At 43.0% G+C, this 20,198-nt stretch overlaps 1 protein-coding gene and 1 long non-coding RNA gene across 7 annotated transcripts in view; one reads left to right on the top strand and one right to left on the bottom strand.

The window, feature by feature from the left end:
* LOC310743842 overlaps positions 1–20,198 on the bottom strand; it is an 887,199-nt gene that overhangs the window by 838,303 nt on the left and 28,698 nt on the right. The window lies entirely within an intron of this gene.
* Positions 1–20,198, top strand: part of HECW2 (HECT, C2 and WW domain containing E3 ubiquitin protein ligase 2) — a 192,929-nt gene that overhangs the window by 153,750 nt on the left and 18,981 nt on the right. For all 6 annotated transcript variants that reach the window (XM_083626115.1, XM_083626116.1, XM_083626117.1 and 3 more), the window contains 4 exons: positions 2,270–2,353; positions 4,261–4,370; positions 9,201–9,321; positions 11,849–11,962. In XM_083626115.1, coding sequence (XP_083482241.1) covers positions 2,270–2,353; positions 4,261–4,370; positions 9,201–9,321; positions 11,849–11,962 — 429 coding nt within the window. The remainder of the gene's footprint in view (positions 1–2,269; positions 2,354–4,260; positions 4,371–9,200; positions 9,322–11,848; positions 11,963–20,198) is intronic.

Genomic DNA, 20,198 nt, shown 5'->3' with positions numbered 1-20,198 from the left:
CCTCGAAAGTCGAACGGAATCCATTCCGGAAGTCTGTTTGACTTCCAAAACGTTTGGAAACCAAGGCATGGCTTCTGCAGCCAATCGAAAGCTGCGGAACCAACGTCGGACGCTCAGATTCCAAAGAACGTTCGCAAATCGGAACACTCACTTCTGGGTTTGCGGTGTTCGGGAGCCAAAACGTTTGACTCGCAAGGCGTTTGATTTCCGAGGTGCGGCTGTACTTCGGTGTCAACCCCGCAGCGCATGGCGGAGCCTGTTCTTACAGTGATGCAGGCTCTAGATGACAACCACGCCCTAGCTGTAACTCCTCACTAAGCAAGCAATTCCACTCACTTCAGTCAGCCCCCAAACTCCCAGGCAGATATCTAACAGAAATAACAAACAGATGCAGGCAGAAAACCACACACACACACTTGCTGGCTGGGGGAGCACACCAGGCAGGGGCCAGGACAGTGCCAGAAATCCTGTCTCTGCTTAGTTCTCCTGCAGGTCTGCTCCCAAAATTGTCACGAAAGGTATGAGAAGCTTTTGAGTTCTCCACAATGTTGCTCAAAGCGGTGGAGAATGGGAGGTAGGAAAAATAAAAATCGAAGAAATTATTCTGGATGTTGCAGCCATGAGTTGTTTCCAAGATGGAGATGGTTTGATGTAAAGTTTGGGACAGATCTGGGTTCCATCCAGGCATTAATTTCTCAGAGATGGGGAGCAGACATTGCTTCTTCACTTTAGGTGTGTGAACCAATAGCTGGCAGCAATTTTTTAATACTTTTTTTGGTGCTGTTATTTCCCCCCTGAATTATGTCCAGGGAGAGGATATGAATGCTTCTACTGCTCTCTCTGGCCAGCACTCTATGAGTGATGAATGGCGATGGAAAAAGAGTGAAACCAGCTGTAGCTGCATTGGTTCTCTTTCAGCATCATGAGACTTTTAAAAGTCTCTCAGAGTGACAAATAGTGACAGCACAGCCCTGAAAGGCGAGAAATGAACCAAAAGGAAATCCTGTCTGCGTGGTTCTGAAAGTAAGAGGTGCTTGCATGAAGAGGAATGGCATGTTCTTCTACACGCACACCAGCAGCAGCAACCAAAAGGGATGAGAATGGCTGCTTTTTACAGAAACGATACACGAATTCTAAAAACACTGACAGGAGAGTGAATTTCAGGTTTTTACCCTCTTTAAAAAATGCAAAGTGTGCTCATGCATGCAGAGAGGAACTTATTAAAAACCAAGAGCGGTTCTTGTAGCACCTTAAAATCGAACAAATTTACTATGGAAGAAGCTTTCCTGAACTACAGTTCCATTGATCGTCTGCATCTGAAGCCGTCTGATGAAGCAAAACTGTAGTCCATGAAAGCTTATGACATTAGAAATGGTTAAGTCTTTTAAGACGCCGCAGCACTGCTTGTTGGTTTTGTGCAAAAGACTTAACATGGCTGCTCCTCTGGAAGTTGCTGCTGTATAAGAGCTGGTGCATCATGCAAAACATGGTAGTAGAGTGAGGCCATTGTTCTACCTCTTTATTGTCTACATTGACTGGCAACAGCTGTCCAGAGTTTCAGACAGAGGACCTCTCTTTTGGCCTTACCTGGAGGTATATTGAACCTGGTATACCTTCTACATCCAAAGCAGACACTTTTTCCACTGAGCTGCGCCCATTCCCCTAAAAAGGTGTGTGTCAGTCAAAAAGTGGTTTAAAAACCCCCCAAAACAAAACAGGCAGAAGCTCACCAGACTGCCACCATCTCAAATTGACTGAGCTGGTTTTGCAGAACAATATGCCTTTCTCTCGCTCCTGGTAAGCTCTGTGCTCTTGAAAATTAACAGGATTCTCTTGACGTTTGTGCTGAGAGCAGAGCAGGTGCACACGTGTTCTTTCGGAATAGCAATAGCCTTCTCCGGCGCTTGAGCTGCTGCTTGGAATTCAGAGCCACACTACTTGTGTCAAGTTGAGGGATTGATTTCCATTGGTTGGGTACCTGGGAGCAGCGCTTGAGCTTCTGAGAGATGAGGACAACAGCGAAAACACAACACACCGTTCTTCCGAATGCATTCGTTTCGGGGCTTAGGGGGGATGGGGGGATGGGGCTGGTTGCGAGATTCCTCCATTCACGTTGACATGTTGCAGCAGGTCGGAAAATGGTTCCTGAAATGCAGAGGGATAATCTAGAGGTGCATTTGATATACCCAGTGCTTTTTCTTGCTGTCCTGGCGTACGTCAGTGCCTTGTTTGCAAGAGATGCTTTAGAACGCTCTGCCTGCCTCAACAGGGAGAAGATCCAGTTTATTCGGACTGAAGGGACCCCGGGACTCGTGCGCCTGTCTAGTGATGCAGACCTTGTCATGTTACTAAGGTACATGGTGCTGTTCTACAACGAATATGGGTTTGTTCGATTTTTTAATCACCTTGGAACGTTTGTGCAAACTGCTCAGGTGACCGCAGCAAGCTCTCTCTCCCCTCAGTTCTTCGAAATGAAGCTGGGGGGAGATGCAGCCGACGATTTAGATGACAGAATTATCCGTGTTAAGTTTCTAAATTGCAGCTTGCTTTCAGTTGAGGATATTTATTTATCTCGAGAAGCCTGTCAATCCAAATTGACTCCAATCAGTCGTAAAGAGCCACTCGATAGCATGGCTAATGTCGAATCTATGTAATTTTGGGGGTGGGCGGGAATTGTAGCCCAAATTTATGTACATATGTAGCCTGTGTTTGTCTCAACATACTTCCTCCCCCCCCAAAAAAACCCCTGGCTTTCTTCATGCCTCTTTGTTGATAAATTGGTTCTACCATCTCTTGCCTTCCAGAATGACTAGTGAAGGGCTTTGGATTAAAACATTTTCATTTTAATTGAAAACAGCTGCATTTGCACAATTGCGGCTATGCATCTAGATGGAAAGTTGGAAACAGACAGTAGCTCATTCGGTAGAGCATTATATTCTTAATGTCAAGGTCGTGGATTCAAGCCCCACGTTGGGCAAAAGGGATTCCCGCATTGTATGGGGTTGGACTTGTCACTAAATGAGCCTTGTGATCCTTTCCAACTCTACAGTTCTGTGGAAAATGCTGGCAGTGCGAGAAGAAGGGAGGGGCAAGAGCCAGGAAAGAGCTGGACATTGGCTTAGAAGAAAACCGAATATTTGCATAATTGTGGAAACAAACAAGGGGAAGATAGATACTACAATATGTATGAAGAAGAGGTAGAATTTTGACTAGGAGGGACCAGAATTCAAGGTTGTATTTCTCACAGAAGAGGAACATATTTTAGGCCATAAGGCAGGGGTCAGCAAACCTTTTCAGCAGGGGGCCAGTCCCCTGTCCCTCAGACCTTGTAGGGGGCCGGACTATATTTTGAGGGGGGGGGTGAACAAATTCCTATGCGCCACAAATAACCCAGAGATGCATTTTAAATAAAAGCACAAATTCTACTCATGTAAAAACACGCTGATTCCCGGACTGTCCGCGGGCAGGATTTAGAAGGCGATTGGGCTGGATCTGGCCCCCGGGCCTTAGTTTGCCTACCCATGCAAAAAGGTTTGTGGGAATTAGAGAGTGGAGCTCAGCTATTGTTTCAAAGATATGCTGTGTGTTGTCCCTTGCGTGAAGACTTCTTATCCCCGTCCTTCATTGATCTCCCTTTCCTCTCTTAACCTACATGCAGAGGCTTCTATACAGTTGTGGCATTCAGTGTGCCAACATTGGGCGCACAGACATAGTAAAGCTTGCAAGCAGGCATGATCGTGCCCCCCCAAAAAACGAAAGACTTATCTGCACATGGACCCTTTATCCCACAGCATTGTTTGTGTCTCATTCACAAAGTGCTTGCTTTGTCATTGACTGAGAGACGAAGGGCTACTCTCAGGAGATGCAGTGTAAAGATTCATGATGTTGTGATGTTGGGACCACAACGTACCGTACTTTTCCATGTATAAGACTAGTTGTTGTTTTTTTACTAAAAAAATAATGTTTAAAAAGGGGGGTAGTCTTATACATGGGGGCAATCTGCCCCCCCCCCATTTTCTTAATTTTGAGTCCCCCAAAATAGGGGCATCTTATACACAAGGGCACCTTATACACGGAAAAATACGGTATGCATCTTTCTCGGAATCCTGTCCCAAATACATGAAAGAATGCCAGGTGATATTTTAGAGCAGGCAAAACTAATTACAGTGAGCATGATTGGAAGCAGGAATGGTAGGTTCGGAGGATGTGCTTGACCCTTTTCCTTGTTCTCTCCCCCCCCCCCCCCAAATTTTCTTTTAGTTTATTTGAAGAGGAAATAATGTCATATGTACCGCCGCATGCCTTACTTCATCCCAGTTATTGCCAGTCTCCACGAGGCTCCCCAGTGTCCTCTCCTCAGAACTCTCCAGGTAAGCCCTGCTACAACTGCATCAATGGTAGAGAGTTAACCTGATGTTCTCATCTGTTTTCGTGGACTTCTTTGTGCAAACAAGCAGGAGGTGAAAACTTTGGCTGTTGCGGCTACACCGATATTGTATTCTTCGTTGTAGGCATCCAAACAGCCTTTCCCAAAGACATTTTCTTTGTAAGGCATGGCCAGTGGAGATATATTTAGCTTTATTGAATAGAGCCACAAATGTGATTCTTTTCTGTTACTAGTACTGGAAAGCCTAAAAATGAAAGGGGTGCCATTTCTTAATCTTGTTTAAGAAAGCACTACAAATATGGGTTTGAATACCTTATCTCTCATTGGAGGGTGGTATTCTGGAATAAGAACAAATCTTTTAAAGATTTGTTAAAGACTACAGTCGTACCTTGGAAGTTGAATGGAATCCGTTCCGGAAATCTGTCCGACTTCCAGAACGTTTGGAATCCAAAGCGTGGCTTCTGATTTGCTGCAGGAAGCTCCTGCAGCCAGTCGGAAGCTGTGGAAGCCTTGTCGGATGTTCGACTTCCAAAAATAGTTCGCAAACTGGAACAGTCACTTCTGGGTTTGTAGTTTTCTGGAGCCAACATGTTCGGGAACTAAACTTCCAAAACCAAGGTGCAACTGTACTCCTTAAAAAATAATTTAAAAAAGCTTTAAGTAAAGGTTTTCTTGAGTTACAAAACAAACAAATAAACAGCGAGAAGTACATCTATTGTAGGTCAAGGAAGCCTGGGCAGACTGTGCTCCTCCCCCCCACCCCACCCCGCTTTTTGGCGTGACATAAACCCCAAGCTCCGTGTAAATTAATAAACAGGTATGCAGGTAGAAAGCTAGCAGAGATCTGAGGGCTGTCGAAGGTATTGCATAGAATGACACATGTATGAATATCTTTCTGGTAGACAGAAAGTCGTTTATGTGCTCAGTTCAATGAGCTCCTGGCCCTTGGGGGGACCAAGGTCATTTCACTGAGGCCAAGTTACCTGATCTGACGAAGGTGACAGGGTTGTTGGAAGTGTTCAGGAATGTGACAGCCGCTTCCCACTCCCAAACTTAGGATCGAAACTTGTGGGCCTTAATGTTAATGTCAGTCAAAGTTCTTTGGATCTATATACACTTGACTCTGTCCAAATAACTCTGTCTGTCAGGAGAGACTTTTGTGTTTCTGTTAAGAATCGAGGTGTCTCAGAGTGGCCAGGGCAACCCACTCAGATGGGCGGGGTACAAATAATAAAAGTATTATAAATTATTATTGTGTTGAGTACGGACCACATAATTCTTTTTCCAGTCCCAGTACTTTATGCTCCCATTTACATGACATGAAAAGCCATAAAATGCTATTTATTTATTCCTAAGACCCACACATACGTACAAAGTGCATGTGAGAGAGTGAGAGAGAAAGAGGCATGTGCATGCTTACATAAATATTTCTTTTTTAAAAGTAAACCTTCCTTTCTTTTGTTGTTCTTACGGATGGAATAATTGCTCTAATTGCCCAGGAAATTCTTGACGGTGACAACTGATGTGTAATAAGAACTTGCCATGTGCTGAAAGGATAATTTAGTGGTGTTTTATGAAACGTGAGGTGATGTATTCAAGAGTCGGTTGTCATGCTCAGTCCTTGTGTACATCTGGAATAATAACCAATAAAAATAAGAACGTGTTAAAAAGTATTTAGGGCACTTGTATGTAAGCAGCAATCCCCAGTGCTAGATTTCAACAAAATGGTAGATGAAACGTATTCAAAATGTACAGTACAGTGGTACCTCGGGTTACATACACTTCAGGTTACAGACTCCGCTAACCCAGAAATATTACCTCAGGTTAAGAACTTTGCTTCAGGATGAGAACAGAAATCGTGCTCCAGTGGCACGGTGGCAGCAGGAGGCCCCATTAGCTAAAGTGGTGCTTCAGGTTAAGAACAGTTTCAGGTTAAGAACGGACCTCTGGAACGAATTAAGTACTTAACCCGAGGTACCACTGTATATGCATTTGAAGCAGCATTTGTGTTTTGATAAAAGTGTGGGAATCAAATATGAGATTTGAATAAGGACAATAACTACAAAGCCTGTAAGCTGCTGACTGCCAGGGACTAGGTGGGTGAGGAGGAGGGGTGGGTGCCTCCCTCCCAGGAATGCTCCCCCCCCCCCCCCGGAAAGCACAAAAGCCAAAGACTTGGATCTGGGACACTGGTGGTAGGATACAACTGGATTTAGCAGGCACTCACTCCATCCTTGTCTAGGGGTTGGGGTGGCTGGCTAGCAGGCAGGGATAGGCAGGTGTTCCACCACCTGAGACAAAAGGTTGGGCTTGCCTCCTAGCAGTGCTAGCAATGCTCCTGCAGGTACATACTTAACCCTGCTCTTTCTCTGGAAAACAAGTTTTTGTATGGTTTCAAATCCTTCCTTATTAATTTGTTTAATGTCCATTTCTAAAACCTGTTTGACCAGAGGTGACAGCCACACACACACACACACATGAGCGTTGCAAACAAACAAGTAACTTGAGCAGAATGATGCCTCCTTCAAACCACTTACAGCTCTGTAAAAAAAAAAAAATGCTATCTAGATTAAGCTTAATGATGCAAACCTGTGCAAGCTTGCTCAGAAGTGTGTCACTGTGCAAAAGGATGCAGCCTGAATCTCTTTCTGTTCCTGCCAGTCTATAAAACTGCATACCGGCCTCTCTTATCAGGTCAAAGTCACCATTGCTTTTTCCCAGTCACCTGTCCCATGCCTGTGTGACGGCAGTGTGTCCTTTCCTTTTGCCCATAACAGAAATAGATAAGACTTTTTTTATATATAGTGATCTGGTTTGGGAATTAACAGCCAGTAGAGTTACTGCTAAAGGTCAGATCTTATAATCCTGTAACTTTCGTTCTTTCTCTGTCCCTCTCACATTCTCTCAGGCACAACAAATATCTCTCCCCCCCCCCCCCCCGCCACGCAAACACATGAACTTGAAAGTTGCATCGTGTTGTTAGTACACACAAAGAAATTCATTAAGAGCTGTGGTATCATTTTGGGCATGTAGCCATTTCAGCTTCTCAGTTCTGATAACATATTTGTAAGCTTTAGAAATCCAAGAAACAGAGCAGTTATAAAAAGAAACTGAAATGAAGACAACCAGGAAGCAAGGTTGTGGGTTTTTTTAAGTACCCTACATAACCAGCATATATATTATACTGACGTTTTAGGTGCATGTAATCTTTGAAGTAAAATAGGAAGTTGCTTCACTAAAGTTTTCCCCAAAGATAACACTTGTAGTTCATTTACTTGCTTAGCTTAAGAGTTACAGTAAACAGAAATGCAGTGCATTTTGTTAAATGTTGTTTCCCGTCCCCCCTGCACATAGTTCTCTTTTGAGAGATGCTAAGTCTGGAAGTTAACTTTCAAAATTAGGCATGTGTTTTGTTATGAGTCATCTTACACCAGAAGTTAAAGCAGGTTTCTGAGGTTGCAACTGGCAATTCAAGTAATTTGTGCTTTTAGATATTTCCACAGATGGCTAGAGCAGATTACTGCATCTTGGTTTGAACAAAAATCAGGCATGCTCTTTTTCTAAATGTTTTAGAACAGCCTTTTGGGGGGCAGGGGAGGAGGCTGCAGCCCTACACGCTTACTAAGGAACTCAGTGGACTTACTTCTGAGTAGACATGTATAGGTTTACCCTCTTTATGTGTGAATGCATTGTCAGATGTTCATATGTTTTCAGTAGTATGCACCCTTAATTCATTCAGAAATGTATATTTAAATGTGTGTTCTCCAGGCTGCGCAAAGGCATCACTTATGAAATGCCAATTAAATTTCCAATTAAGGATGCATAGCTTTCGTTTTCTCTCCTGATGGTTAAGAGAAAATCCACAGTTGTCATACTAAAATGGTCATATGCTCATATAATACACTTGTGCAAAACAAAGTCTCCCCCTTCTTGTTCTGTGTCAGTCCAGTTCTTTTACTAGTCCATCATGGTTTAAAATCACCCACACACTTTAGGAGGGGTAGGTTGGTTTCGGTTTTCTCCCCCCCCCCTTTTTTTATACTTACTAGAACCCCTGTGGCCTACTGATACCAAATTTGGAAAGTAAGAGCTCATACTAGGGATCTCCTAACAGTTAAGGCATAACTAATCTGTGTTAAATAATCTGAAACATGCACTGTTGCTAAAAGATCTGAGACTCGTCCTCCTGGATCTGGTCAGGCCCACCTAGTCGAGCCTTCTTTGCAAAAAATAAAGATCCCCTCAACAGCAGGCTTGTTGTTTATTTATTATATTGATATTTACTAAATTTATATGCCACCCTTCATGACAGTTCACAAGATAAAACACAAGTAAATCATTAAACCAAAACAAAACAATAACCCCCCTTCCCACAGACACATTTAAAAGGCTGTAGGATATAAAGCAGCCCAAGGCCTGGCTGAAGAGGAACACTTTTGCCTGGCACCTAAAAAATATAATGAAGGCGCCAGGCAAACCTCGCTGGGGAGAGCATTCCACGAACGGGGAGCCACTGCAGAGAAGGCCCGTTCTCGTGTTGCCACCCTCCAGACCACACATGGAGGAGGCACATGAAGAAGGGCTTCAGATGAGGGGTGTAGAGTCTGGTTTTGTGCATCACCAGTTATACAGGAAACTTACCATTCTACTGCTGGTCCCCACACTTAGAATGTACAACTTTCCTCCCTGTATATGTTGCATGTGGTGTTACTGCACTGTCGTCTTCCTCCCAGTCTTGAACATTTCTGACAGAAAGGTGAGTGACAATGTTCTTAATAAAACAGGTCTTGTGCTTCTTCTGGCTTTGTTGCAGGTACTACACGGGCTAATGCACGAGCTCCTGCTCCGTATAAAAGAGATTTTGAAGCCAAGCTGAGGAATTTCTACAGGAAGCTGGAGACTAAAGGATACGGACAAGGCCCAGGGAAATTGAAGTATGTAGAAGTCTTACATAGAGCCGAGCATATTTCAGAAATAGAACACTGTGCTACGGTCAATTTATTCCCACTAATGCATGCCGCAGCACCCCAAGCTTGAAGTATTTTGTTTGTTTTTAAAGAAAAGCTGTTTTGAGAAGGCAGAGGAGAGGGATGAGGTGTGCTTGAACCTTTTGAAGCTTGCCGCTTCCTCAGTCCAAATCCTACCACAAGTGGTTTTTCTGAAAGAAGCAGGACATCCGAGTTCTGTCACATACTGTTACAAAAGTTGGGTGCCTTCCGCTCTCTCTGCCGAGCAGTGACAAGAGCTCATGGGTTTCCGGGCTCTTACCCAGGATCTGTGGTCCTTTAGGGGAATTGAGACATGGCAGAGACTCTCATAGCTTCAAGAAATATGGCTTATTCACCTATTTACACCTTCAGTCTGCATGGAGGGAGTCCAGATCTTACAGCATGGTTATTTCAAGAGGGATTTGTCCCCCACAGCAGTGCAGCCAGCCTTCAGCCATCCTGCCCAAGATGGATCCCAGTCCTCCTCCTCCTCCTTCCTATCACCTCATACCCAGTTACCCTGGTAACTCCCCAAACCCCCAGTTTCTGTTCACACCTCAGGGCAAGGAAGGAGGACAATTCTCTTGCATTGCCAATGACCCTCGATGGCCCTGTATATTAATGGCCCTAGCTTGGCCAGGTCTTTTTGCATAGGCTGGCCCAGGAAAACCTCTGCAGCTTGTATTTCTCCCTTCACATCCCAAATGATCGGATGTCCTACCATTTATTGATTTCTAAGGTTTTGGGGTCCCGCCACCAAATTTATAACAATTCATTTTCATGTGATTTGTCGTTTCCCCCTGGCAATCCATAATGGGTTTTTTTTGGGGGGGGTTAAACCACTTTGGTTTTGTAAACTGCTTTTAGGTGTGGTGGTGTATTTCTTTAAAAATAAATAAATAAAAATGTATATTTATTTATGGAATAAATAAACGTGACACCGAGTATTAGTTGCTGCCATCGAGAGCAAAGAGATCCCAGGATATGTCAGCTAACATGTTGGGTTGGGATGTTGGAAGGTAAAGGGTAAAGGGACCCCTGACCATTAGGTCCAGTTGTGGCCGACTCTGGGGTTGCGGCACTCATCTCGCTTCATTGGCCGAGGGAGCTGGTGTACAGCTTCCGGGTCATGTGGCCAGCATGACTAAGCTGCTTCTGGTGAAACCAGAGCAGCACACGGAAATGCCGTTTACCTTCCCGCTGGAGTGGTACCTATTTATCTACTTGCACTTTGACGTGCTTTCAAACTGCTAGGTTGGCAGGAGCAGGGACCGAGCAACAGGAGCTCACCCCGTTGCAGGGATTTAACCCACAGCGCCACCCGCTTCCCTTGGGATGTTGGAAACTCAAGTTCAAATGCCCACTTGGGACCAAATTAGACATTATATGGCAGGTGTGTGTCACCATCTCTCAGTGGTTTTTAAAAAAAATATATATAATGCACATCAGCTCCAAGAGACTGCAGTCCACACTGCTGTTCCCTCCCCTTTGCCATTTCATGTCCCGTTTGACCCTTGGCTATAAAATACGAGTGATGTACAAAATAAAATACAAGGGACATGGGTAGCACTGGTCTAAACCACTGAGTCTCTTGGGCTTGCTGATCAGATGGTCGGCGGTTCAAATCCACGCAATGGAGTGAGCTCCCGTACTCTGTCGCAGCTCCTGCCTACCTAGCAGTTCGAAAGCATGCCAGTGCAAGTAGATAAATAGCTACTGCTGCAGTGGGAAGGTAAACGGCGTTTCCGTGCACTCTGGTTTCCATCACGGTGTTCTGTTGCGCCAGAAGCAGTTTAGTCCTGCTGGCCACATGACCTGGAAAACTGTCTGTGGACAAACGCTGGCTCCCTCGGCCTGAAAGCGAGATGAGCACCGCAACCCCATAGTCGCCTTTGACTGGACTTAACCATCCAGGGGTTCTTTAGCTTGCAAGGGATGTCCATAGGTGAGTGACCATCTTTCATCCAACAGCTTTTGTTTTTGGCAAACACCTTCCATCAGATAGTGGCCACTCAAGAAGTTAGGTCCCGCCATTCTCACCTTGTCCTTTTGGCAGAATTCCATTGGTTTTCTGCATCATGTGTATTAAAGACATTCCCGGTCATTGCAAACTGTAAGTGCTGGAAATGTTTGGTGTCAGTGTCTGTAGTTCAGACTTTTCAGGCTGCTTCTGCCTATGCCGAATCATGCTGGTGCAGGACCAACATCAACTGAATTGCCTACACAGTTTATTTCTTTAGGTAAGCACCCTGTTGTCCTTATGAGGGGAGGAAAAGAAGAAGTATCCATCCCTATTGCTCTGGCACAATGCCCAGGAAACTGTTATCTAAATGAATCCTAAGAAATGTTAGATTGGCTCCTAAGAGATGGCTTGTAGTGCTAACTTTCCCAGGCAGTCTAAATATAACTGGGGGGGAAACATTTAAGCTACAAATTATGGCCTCCTTTGATTCCATTTTGTTTCCTTGTCCAGATTAATTATCAGGAGAGACCATTTGCTGGAAGATGCCTTCAACCAAATTATGGGTTATTCAAGAAAGGACCTGCAAAGAAATAAACTGTATGTCACGTTTGTCGGAGAGGAAGGGTGAGTAGAAAAGGGAAGTGGCCCCCAATACAGTATGTACTTTGTACTACGCTTCGCAGCTGCGCTCAAGTATTTCATCTACTGTTTGCGGTCTAGAGCGAGAAGAGGAAGGATTACAGCCAGGAAATGCCTCTCATAAGCCTAGAACTTACAGCTGTTCGAAAATAAGTTCTCCGAGCTTTGTGACATGTGAATTCCTTTGCAAAGCATCAATTAAACTGTGTACATGTTGAGTTCCTTCCAGATCTGCTTTTGGCAGGGAGAGCTCCATCCTGCATATTGCTTTGCACTCCCAAGTTTGCTTCGAAGGGTTGGAAATAGTTTTGCTAGAGATCTAGAAAACTGCAGCATGGTTTGAATTTTCTACAGCCATTGTAGTAGATGCTTCAGGCAATGAATGAGAGAAGATTGACATTATAAAATTTATTGAGCTGTTCAAGAATTTGGCGAGGTTAGACCAGAAGCTTAAAAGAACTAGAGGGTCATTGTTCCTTCCTTCCCTTCCCTTCCTTCCTTCCTTCCTTCCTTCCTTCCTTCCTTCCTTCCTTTTTCTATTTTGCGCAATTTGCTACTTCTGCTCAAAATGCACTTCTTTTAGAGAAAGAAAGGCATTCCTATATAATCTCAGGGTCTTGCAAGGTGATTTGTGTGTGTGTGTGTAATGTAGCAAATGATTCATTTCCTCAACATGCATGCAGAATGTTTTGTCACTGAGGATATGTGAATTCCGCACACCAATAATGGCATCAGTTATATTAATAATCGTTAATATTGACAATACTAATAATCAAGTTTTGGAAGTGGTTTGAGAGTGCTACCAGCACATGTTAAATAGTCCCTTCAACATCGCTGATGATGAATACGCTGCTATCTTCTTCTTGAGGTTGTATTAATAAATTTAAAATTAAACTTTATGGGAGGAATTCAGTGTTGTGCTGCTATGAATGTTATGTCACTGTAAGTGTTTTTGCTTGCTTGACGGAACAATCTCCCCTTTCTTCCTCCCATTCTTATTTTATATTGTATCAAGAATGTGAACCACCTTTGGGGCCCTTTTGAAAGCCAGAAGGCGATATACAAATGCTTGCTATAAATAAATTCAGTAAACCATTTTTCAGTGATTGAATGTTTTTACATAACGTGATATGGAACGCATTAACAAATGCGGGCAGGCCTTTGCCTGTGTGTCCATCAGCAGCACAATGTGAATCATTCTGATCTGTCCCCCCTGCCCATCTGCATGCCCAAAGAGAGCAAGCTACAAGCCATAACGTTTGTGTTCTGGAACATTTAAGCATTTGCCACTGCAGCTGTTATGTGCAAATGTTTTGCTGGTTTGGCATTACTTCAGCCTTGTGCCAGTTCTTAAATTGTACAAGTAACCTGGCTGTTGGAAGGAGTTGCAATGAATGAACAGTGCAGCAAGGAGGCATGTTAACTATTTGCAGGAAAGCACTGGCTAGAATTAGGTTGTTTTCGTGTGTCGGCAGCAAACCATGCCAATTCAAATGCTGCAACTCAGGAAAGTAGGAGATGGAAGGAAAGTAAGAGATGAGTTTCTCTGTATCAGGTTCCTCAATATGCTGGTGGACTACAACCCCCATCATCCATGACCATTGGCTAGGCTGGCTTGGGTTCATGGGAGTTGTAGTCCGATGGCATCTGGAAGGCACCACATTGGCTGCCTCTGCTATATATGTAGCTTCTTTCAAGCTGCAGGCCGACTCAGTTTTCTTTCTCTTGGTACTCTATCCAGACATCATAAAAACTTTGTGAAGTTCATAGTGAGATAACACTCCGGCTATGTGTACTGTGCACTTGAAAAATCAAAATATTGTGCTAAGTCAAACCAAATTACTCTCCCTTTTTAAAATAAACAAATTATAGTGCTTCTGTTCCACTTCTCCTACACTCAAAGCCGCTCACAAAAATCAAACTCAACCATAAAACTTATGAAACACAAAATATGGAACAGGCTAAAGTGCTCAGCCTCAACAAATAAGTACAAGTGGTTATACTGAGAAGAGGGGCCTTTGCATCATTTCTTCTGGGCACCAAACTGAAAATTGCATTGTTAGACGACGGAGACACTGCTACCTTGGGTTTGCTTTGCACCTCAGGACATAGGGCCAATCTTCTCAAGCATGTGGGCACGCGATAAAAATCTTAATTCGGAAGAGGCGCACTCGAAGATTAAATTTCCTTGTATTGCACAAGATATTATTGTTTCTGGTAGTCATGGGGAGGAACAAGGAGCTATTTTGGTCATGCTGACAGAAGGAATCCCACTGAACATTCTGTTAGCTTTAGAAATATCGCTGAATATTTCTCCCAATTTTCATGTATTTGGCAGCCATGACGGCTAGAAACCTGAACTTAAAAAAATGAATAAAACTGTAAGTTGATACCCTCATAATGCTTTTGACCTGTAAAAAAATGCTTTCATTTAAGAGAATTGCACAAAACACATATTCGGTCCCTCCAAGCCATATTGAAACAGACTTTAAAAGTAGAAGGCATGTGCGTATTCCCCTATAACTCCTGGTCGTTTGTAGTTCCATAAAGCAGAAGAACTTGTGGGGACGTTTGTTATTAAAGAGACCAAGTCTAGTTTAGAGAAGTCCAGCATTAAATCCTCATGCAGATGTTTGTCTTATAAGAACAGTCGTGGCCTATATGGTACACAGGCAATTCACCAATGAATAAAGGTTCTACATGGTAACCCTAGTGATAGGTCTGTTTTGCCACTCTCCCCAATGTGCAGTGTCATGTCAATGGCATCCGCATGTCTTTCAACATGCCCCATTGCAAGCTTACCCGGGAGATGTCTTCAGGCTGGGTTAACATTTCTCATCTTGCCCAAGCACAGAAGGAATGTTAATGGCATTGCTGTGCTGATGATGATTAATGGCATCCTTTTTTAAAAACACTCACACAACCTTAAAATATTGTAGTGCGGGAGTTCAAGAGAAGTTCTTTCCATTCATTGGTGCTAATACACAGACTTCTAGTATAAGCTACCTTCATTCACTATCAAAATTGTGGAATGAATAATTGTGAATCAGGCTAACCTGTCTGGTCCTGAAGGTGTAGTAGAGGCAATGTTTGTATTTTCTGCTTGGGTTCCAGCCAGCATTACTCACTTTTACAGTGCAAACCCTCTCCTCATCTACTGAGAAGTAAGCCCCATTGAGTTCATTAGAGCTTACTATCAAGTTGAGTGAGTAGATGATTGCAGCCTCATTATCTCCAAGCTGTCAGAACTGACACTTGGACATCGGAAAATCCAGTTTGTAGAGTTACTCTTGTTTTTTTTTTAAAAAAATAATATTTATTACATTTGAAAGTTACAAAAAAGGAGAAGAAAGAGAAAGAAAGACAGAAAAGGGAAAAAAAAGAAAGAGGAAAAAAGCAAAAGCAATACAATACAATATATAAACAATACAAAACCCAACCTGAACCCATTAAACTAAACACATAAATGAAGCAAAACAAAAACAATTTAAAAACATCCCTCCTTTTCCATACTCTATCCTTCATTCCCTTGTTTCCTCGACTTCCTCACACCTCCCTTTTTGTATCCCACTTCTAGTACTTGTTTCAGCAAATCCTTTCCATCTTTCTCTATTTTCTATCATATCATAAATAACATATTTTTTAACCTTATTTCCCATTAAGACTAAATTACTTATATATACTTAACTTCTTATAGCATTTCTGTTAAATCCATAAAATATCATTACACCATTTTTCTAACAGTCATTACTTTTACAATATTTCTAAATATACACTTTAAATTTTCCAGTCTTCTTCCACCATCTCCTTTCCCTGGTTTCGGATTCTGCCAGTCCTTTCCGTCAGATCCATATAGTCCATCAACCTGGAGATCTTATGTCCGAGGCTCTTCAATCTTTTCCAAGTCCCTTAAATCTTTTCCAAGTCCCAGTTTGTAGAGTTACTCTTGGTTGGTGCTGTTGGCTCAATCCATTCGTGGAAGAAAACCACATTTTATTTATTGCCAGCCAGCCATATCTATTTCTTGTTGGCTAAATGTTGAAAGAGCAGTGATATATACGCCATAGAATTCTACAAATGCACCTGTAATATAAAGTTTTGCGCCAAGAAAAAGCAACAGATCCAGTATCACTGGAGGTACATTGGTTGGGGTTTGGAGGGGCTCATGTGCTTGATATTTTTAATTAATTTATTTAAACTTTTGCATGTTGCTCTTCTGCCTCATATAAAGAAAGCCAAGCTTGAGTTATGCCCGGACAATAATGCAACAATCGGATATGTATGAGAGTCAGAATGGGTGAGAATGGATAGGTCTCATTCCGTTTTTTGTCAAGGAAATATAAAAAGGTTCATCTGACGTTCTTTTTGTTTGTTTTTGTTTTGCAAAAGTTCGTTGTTTAGCAAGGAGGGAGTTTTCTCTGCTACGAAGGGAAGCTTAACACTTTCCTGCTGCATTGTTGAAGGTGTGAATAGACTACAGTAATCGTGCAAGGCTTCCATTTTCTAGAAATTGTAAAAAGTGGAATCATTAGCAGGGTGAAAACCAGGATATAGCAACTGGTCCTGTCCAACAGAGATAGCAGGAGCTCAGTCTTGAAGGGTTATAATGCCAAACTCTTTAGGGCAGTGCCTTGAACTTTCACTATAACTGGGAGCAGTTTTGCATGCCTGGGTATTGTGAAGGAACAGGAAACGGCCTGCACTTTTTTGCTCCTTTGTCGCATTCCAAATGTGTTGCAACACCTCCTCCTGAAAGACATGTGCAAGCTCTTGGGCTTGGCTTACTAGAAAGCAGAAAGTAAGTCTGTGTGCTCTCCGCTTGGCACAGTGCTGCTTTCCAAATGCCCCCAAAGGTAATCCCTGTAATTACGTTGTCGTTGGCAGTTTTAAGACCCAAGCAACAAGAGGCTGTTGTTAGCATTAGACAAGAGTATATTGAAAAAACGACTAGGCAAAACTGCAATACGTTTAACCAATTCTTCAGAAAGAACAGCGAAATCAGGCATTTAGAAATAGGCGAAGAAAATGCAACTCTGCCTAATTCTGGTGGTAAGATTTGGCAGCAGGGTTCCAGATGTAGAATAATTATCAGCCCGTATTCCAAAGGTGCACTTAATTCTAGCCAGATAGCAAAGAAGGCTGCCTCATATTCCAGCAATCAGGAATGCAGCTTAACATTCACAGGTAAGATCATCAGACAAGTCACCTGGTGACTGACATCATGCAACCCATGTGACTTGGGGCCAGTCATAGGGCACCTCATGTGTAAGCTACGTCTGTACCAAACTTAATTAACTGCTTGCATTAGAACAGCTTTGGGTTTAGGCAAGAAGATGTGAGCACGAACCTTTCTCCCTGTGGGAATAATGGCTATGAGTAGGAAATCTGAATGGTCCGGTCCATAATTTGGCTCGGTGGCTCATTCTATGTAATAGGGTTAGCAAACTTGTTGATTCTGACTGGAAAGGTTTGTTCAAAGGTCAGGAATCTTTTTAAAAAAACATGATTAATTGAAGTTGAATTAATGTTTTATCAGGCTTTCAGGTGTGTAGGCAGCCAGGACACAGCAATCTTTCTATCGAGCTTAGTGGCACTTTGCTTCAAAAGCAATATAAAATAACAAAGCAAAAACAATAAGGTAGGATCTCTCTTTTTAAAGAGCAGCCGTTGGAACACAGCACCATGGTATTTTTCAAATGAGTTTTTTGTGTGTGAATTTTCTTTTGTTGAAAGTTGCCTTGGGTGTTTTTGCTGCACCCGCCAACAAACTTAGTGATATTGGTGTTTTTTGTTTTTTTAAAATGATACACATTTGCCTGCCTCATTATCATACCTAACATCTCTCTGAAATTAGTCTTGTGCAACACGAACTTCTGTGGGTTTTCATCTCAAATTTACTATCTCAGTCTGGGACAGAAGAGGAAGCCTGCTTAGGCAGTCAATTAGTAAGTAGGCTGAGTGAGTGAAGAGTGTGCGAATGCACCTTCCATTCACTTATTTTTCCTTGAGTTACACATTCAAATAAATCACATGTATAGATTTCCTTAAGACTGTTTGTTTTCAGTACAGCAGATGGGGAATTGCATATTTGATTGGGCCCTCTCATCAAACTCTCCTTTGCTACAGAAAACAGACATGTCAGGCTGGAAGATTCTAGGCTAGAATCCTTTCATTCATATAGATAGATACATAGATATATAGGAACCATTCAAATTCAACTTAATTAGAAATATATAATGCATTGTCCAAGGCTATTCACTTGTGATTCAGCCAGGCTTGTACGTGGAATCTTGTTAAATGGAAAATATTCTGCACTCTGTGCCTTTCAGTGGAAGAAACACATTTATGCTAGGTTGGAAAGTCCTGCAAATCAAGTCCTTTCAAAAATCACATGCCAGCTTTACAGAATAAACCGTCTTGGATTATGAATGGAAAAGAAATTTGGTTAGGTTCTCAAACCTACCTAATTTGCACTTCCTGAAAGTGCACGTGAACCAAAATGCAGCCGTCCTTTGAAATTAGCATTTCTTCAAATTTTGTGATTCAGTTCTCCAACCAGAAATGTGTACAAAAGTGCATATATTAGGGAAAATGTGCCTAAAAATCCATGTATTAGTGAATGTAAGGTTAAAAAACAACAACCAGTATGAGGGGAAATTGGTTGCAAAAATGCGCAGTAACATGCTGCTGAATTTTGATGAGGACAAGCTAATGCTGAAATGTGGTGAAATGTGGTTTATGCTGGCAGAGCAATTCCATAACAAAGATGTGTGTGATTAATTGTTATGTTTATTGTTAAAGTGTTACATTGCTTCCTATAGCTGTGAGCTATGCTCCAAGGATCATTCACCAATAGGGAACGTCCCTCAGCTAGGCCTGCATCCTTGTGCTTAGCTATTCTTAGGAAGTTTGAAGAAAATAATATAGGGGGTTATGATTTTTCTTCAATGGACTCAAAAGTCAAGTCCTCACAGCAGCTGTCCCTCTGCTCTCCATCTCAATCTCCAGTAGCCAAGCAGAGCAAGTCCATCTATCTCCCTTAGAGCCTCAGATCTCTCCTGAGCAAACGTTCATTGTTTTGCCTACTCTGAGCAGTTGGGAGCAGAGCAGCCAACATCCTATTGGAACTGAAGACAGTGTAACAACATAAGAAGCTCCCTTATAACCGAGTTAGTCCATCCCCCTCAGTATTGTCTAACCTGACTGGAGTTAGTTCTCCAGGGTTGCAGCCAAGGGGGCCTTTTCACTCCTACTTGGAAAAGTCTGGGGTTGGATCTGACTTTTCATTTGCAACATATGTGCTCTACTACTGAAGAGCACGTGGGACGCGGGTGGCACTGTGGGTTAAACCACAGAGCCTAGGCCTTGCCGATCAGAAGGTTGGCAGTTCGAAGCCCCGCGACGGGGTGAGCTCCCATTGCTCGGTCCCTGCTTCTGCCAACCTAGCAGTTCGAAAGCACGTCAAAGTGCAAGTAGATAAATAGGTACCGCTCCAGCGGGAACATAAACGGTGTTTCCATGCACTGCTCTGGTTCGCCAGAAGTGGCTTAGTCATGCTGGCCACATGACCCGGAAGCTGTACCCCAGTGCCCTCGACCAATAAAGCGAGATGAGCGCCACAACCCCAGAGTCGGTCATGACTGGACCTAATGGTCAGGGGTCCCTTTACCTTTACCTTTTTACTGAAGAACACATGGTCAGGGCCGTCCCATAAGACCAAGTGAGGTGCCTACCTCAGGCGACAGGGTGCATGGGGGCATCACATCCCAATGTAGATTGTTCTCCCCCACTTGTTCCCACTCTTCATTCGCCCCTTTTTCCCTGGCAGGAAGGGGGCACCATTTTGCTGTTCGCCTTAGGTGCCAAAATGTCTTGGGCCGGCCCTGACTGTAGTGAACTGCTGTTTCACTGTTCTCAATATTGACCGTTACCCTTTCCCAGAAGTCCAGAGGGAAGTGAGAGATCCTTTTGCCTAGTTGCTGGGTGGAATTTCTTTTCACATGCCCAGCCAGATGGAAAGATCTTCCGTATTAATTTCCTTCTGTGGGTTTTGAGCGGTGCTGAAAAATGAGCATCCTGAACGTGGAACTGGAACTTTGTAAATTTTTTAATCCTGTTTGTAACATCATACTCATGCGAATTGGGGTCCTCACTGATGGTTTCAATAAAACAAAGCATGGAAGCAAAATATCTGAGGAACATGACCTGCTGTTGAGTATTA

The sequence above is a fragment of the Podarcis filfolensis genome (genome assembly GCF_964270895.1).
Source record: "Podarcis filfolensis genome assembly, chromosome: 1".
NCBI classification, from domain to species: Eukaryota; Metazoa; Chordata; class Lepidosauria; order Squamata; family Lacertidae; genus Podarcis; species Podarcis filfolensis.
This window is presented reverse-complemented; position numbering and strand designations above follow the sequence as displayed.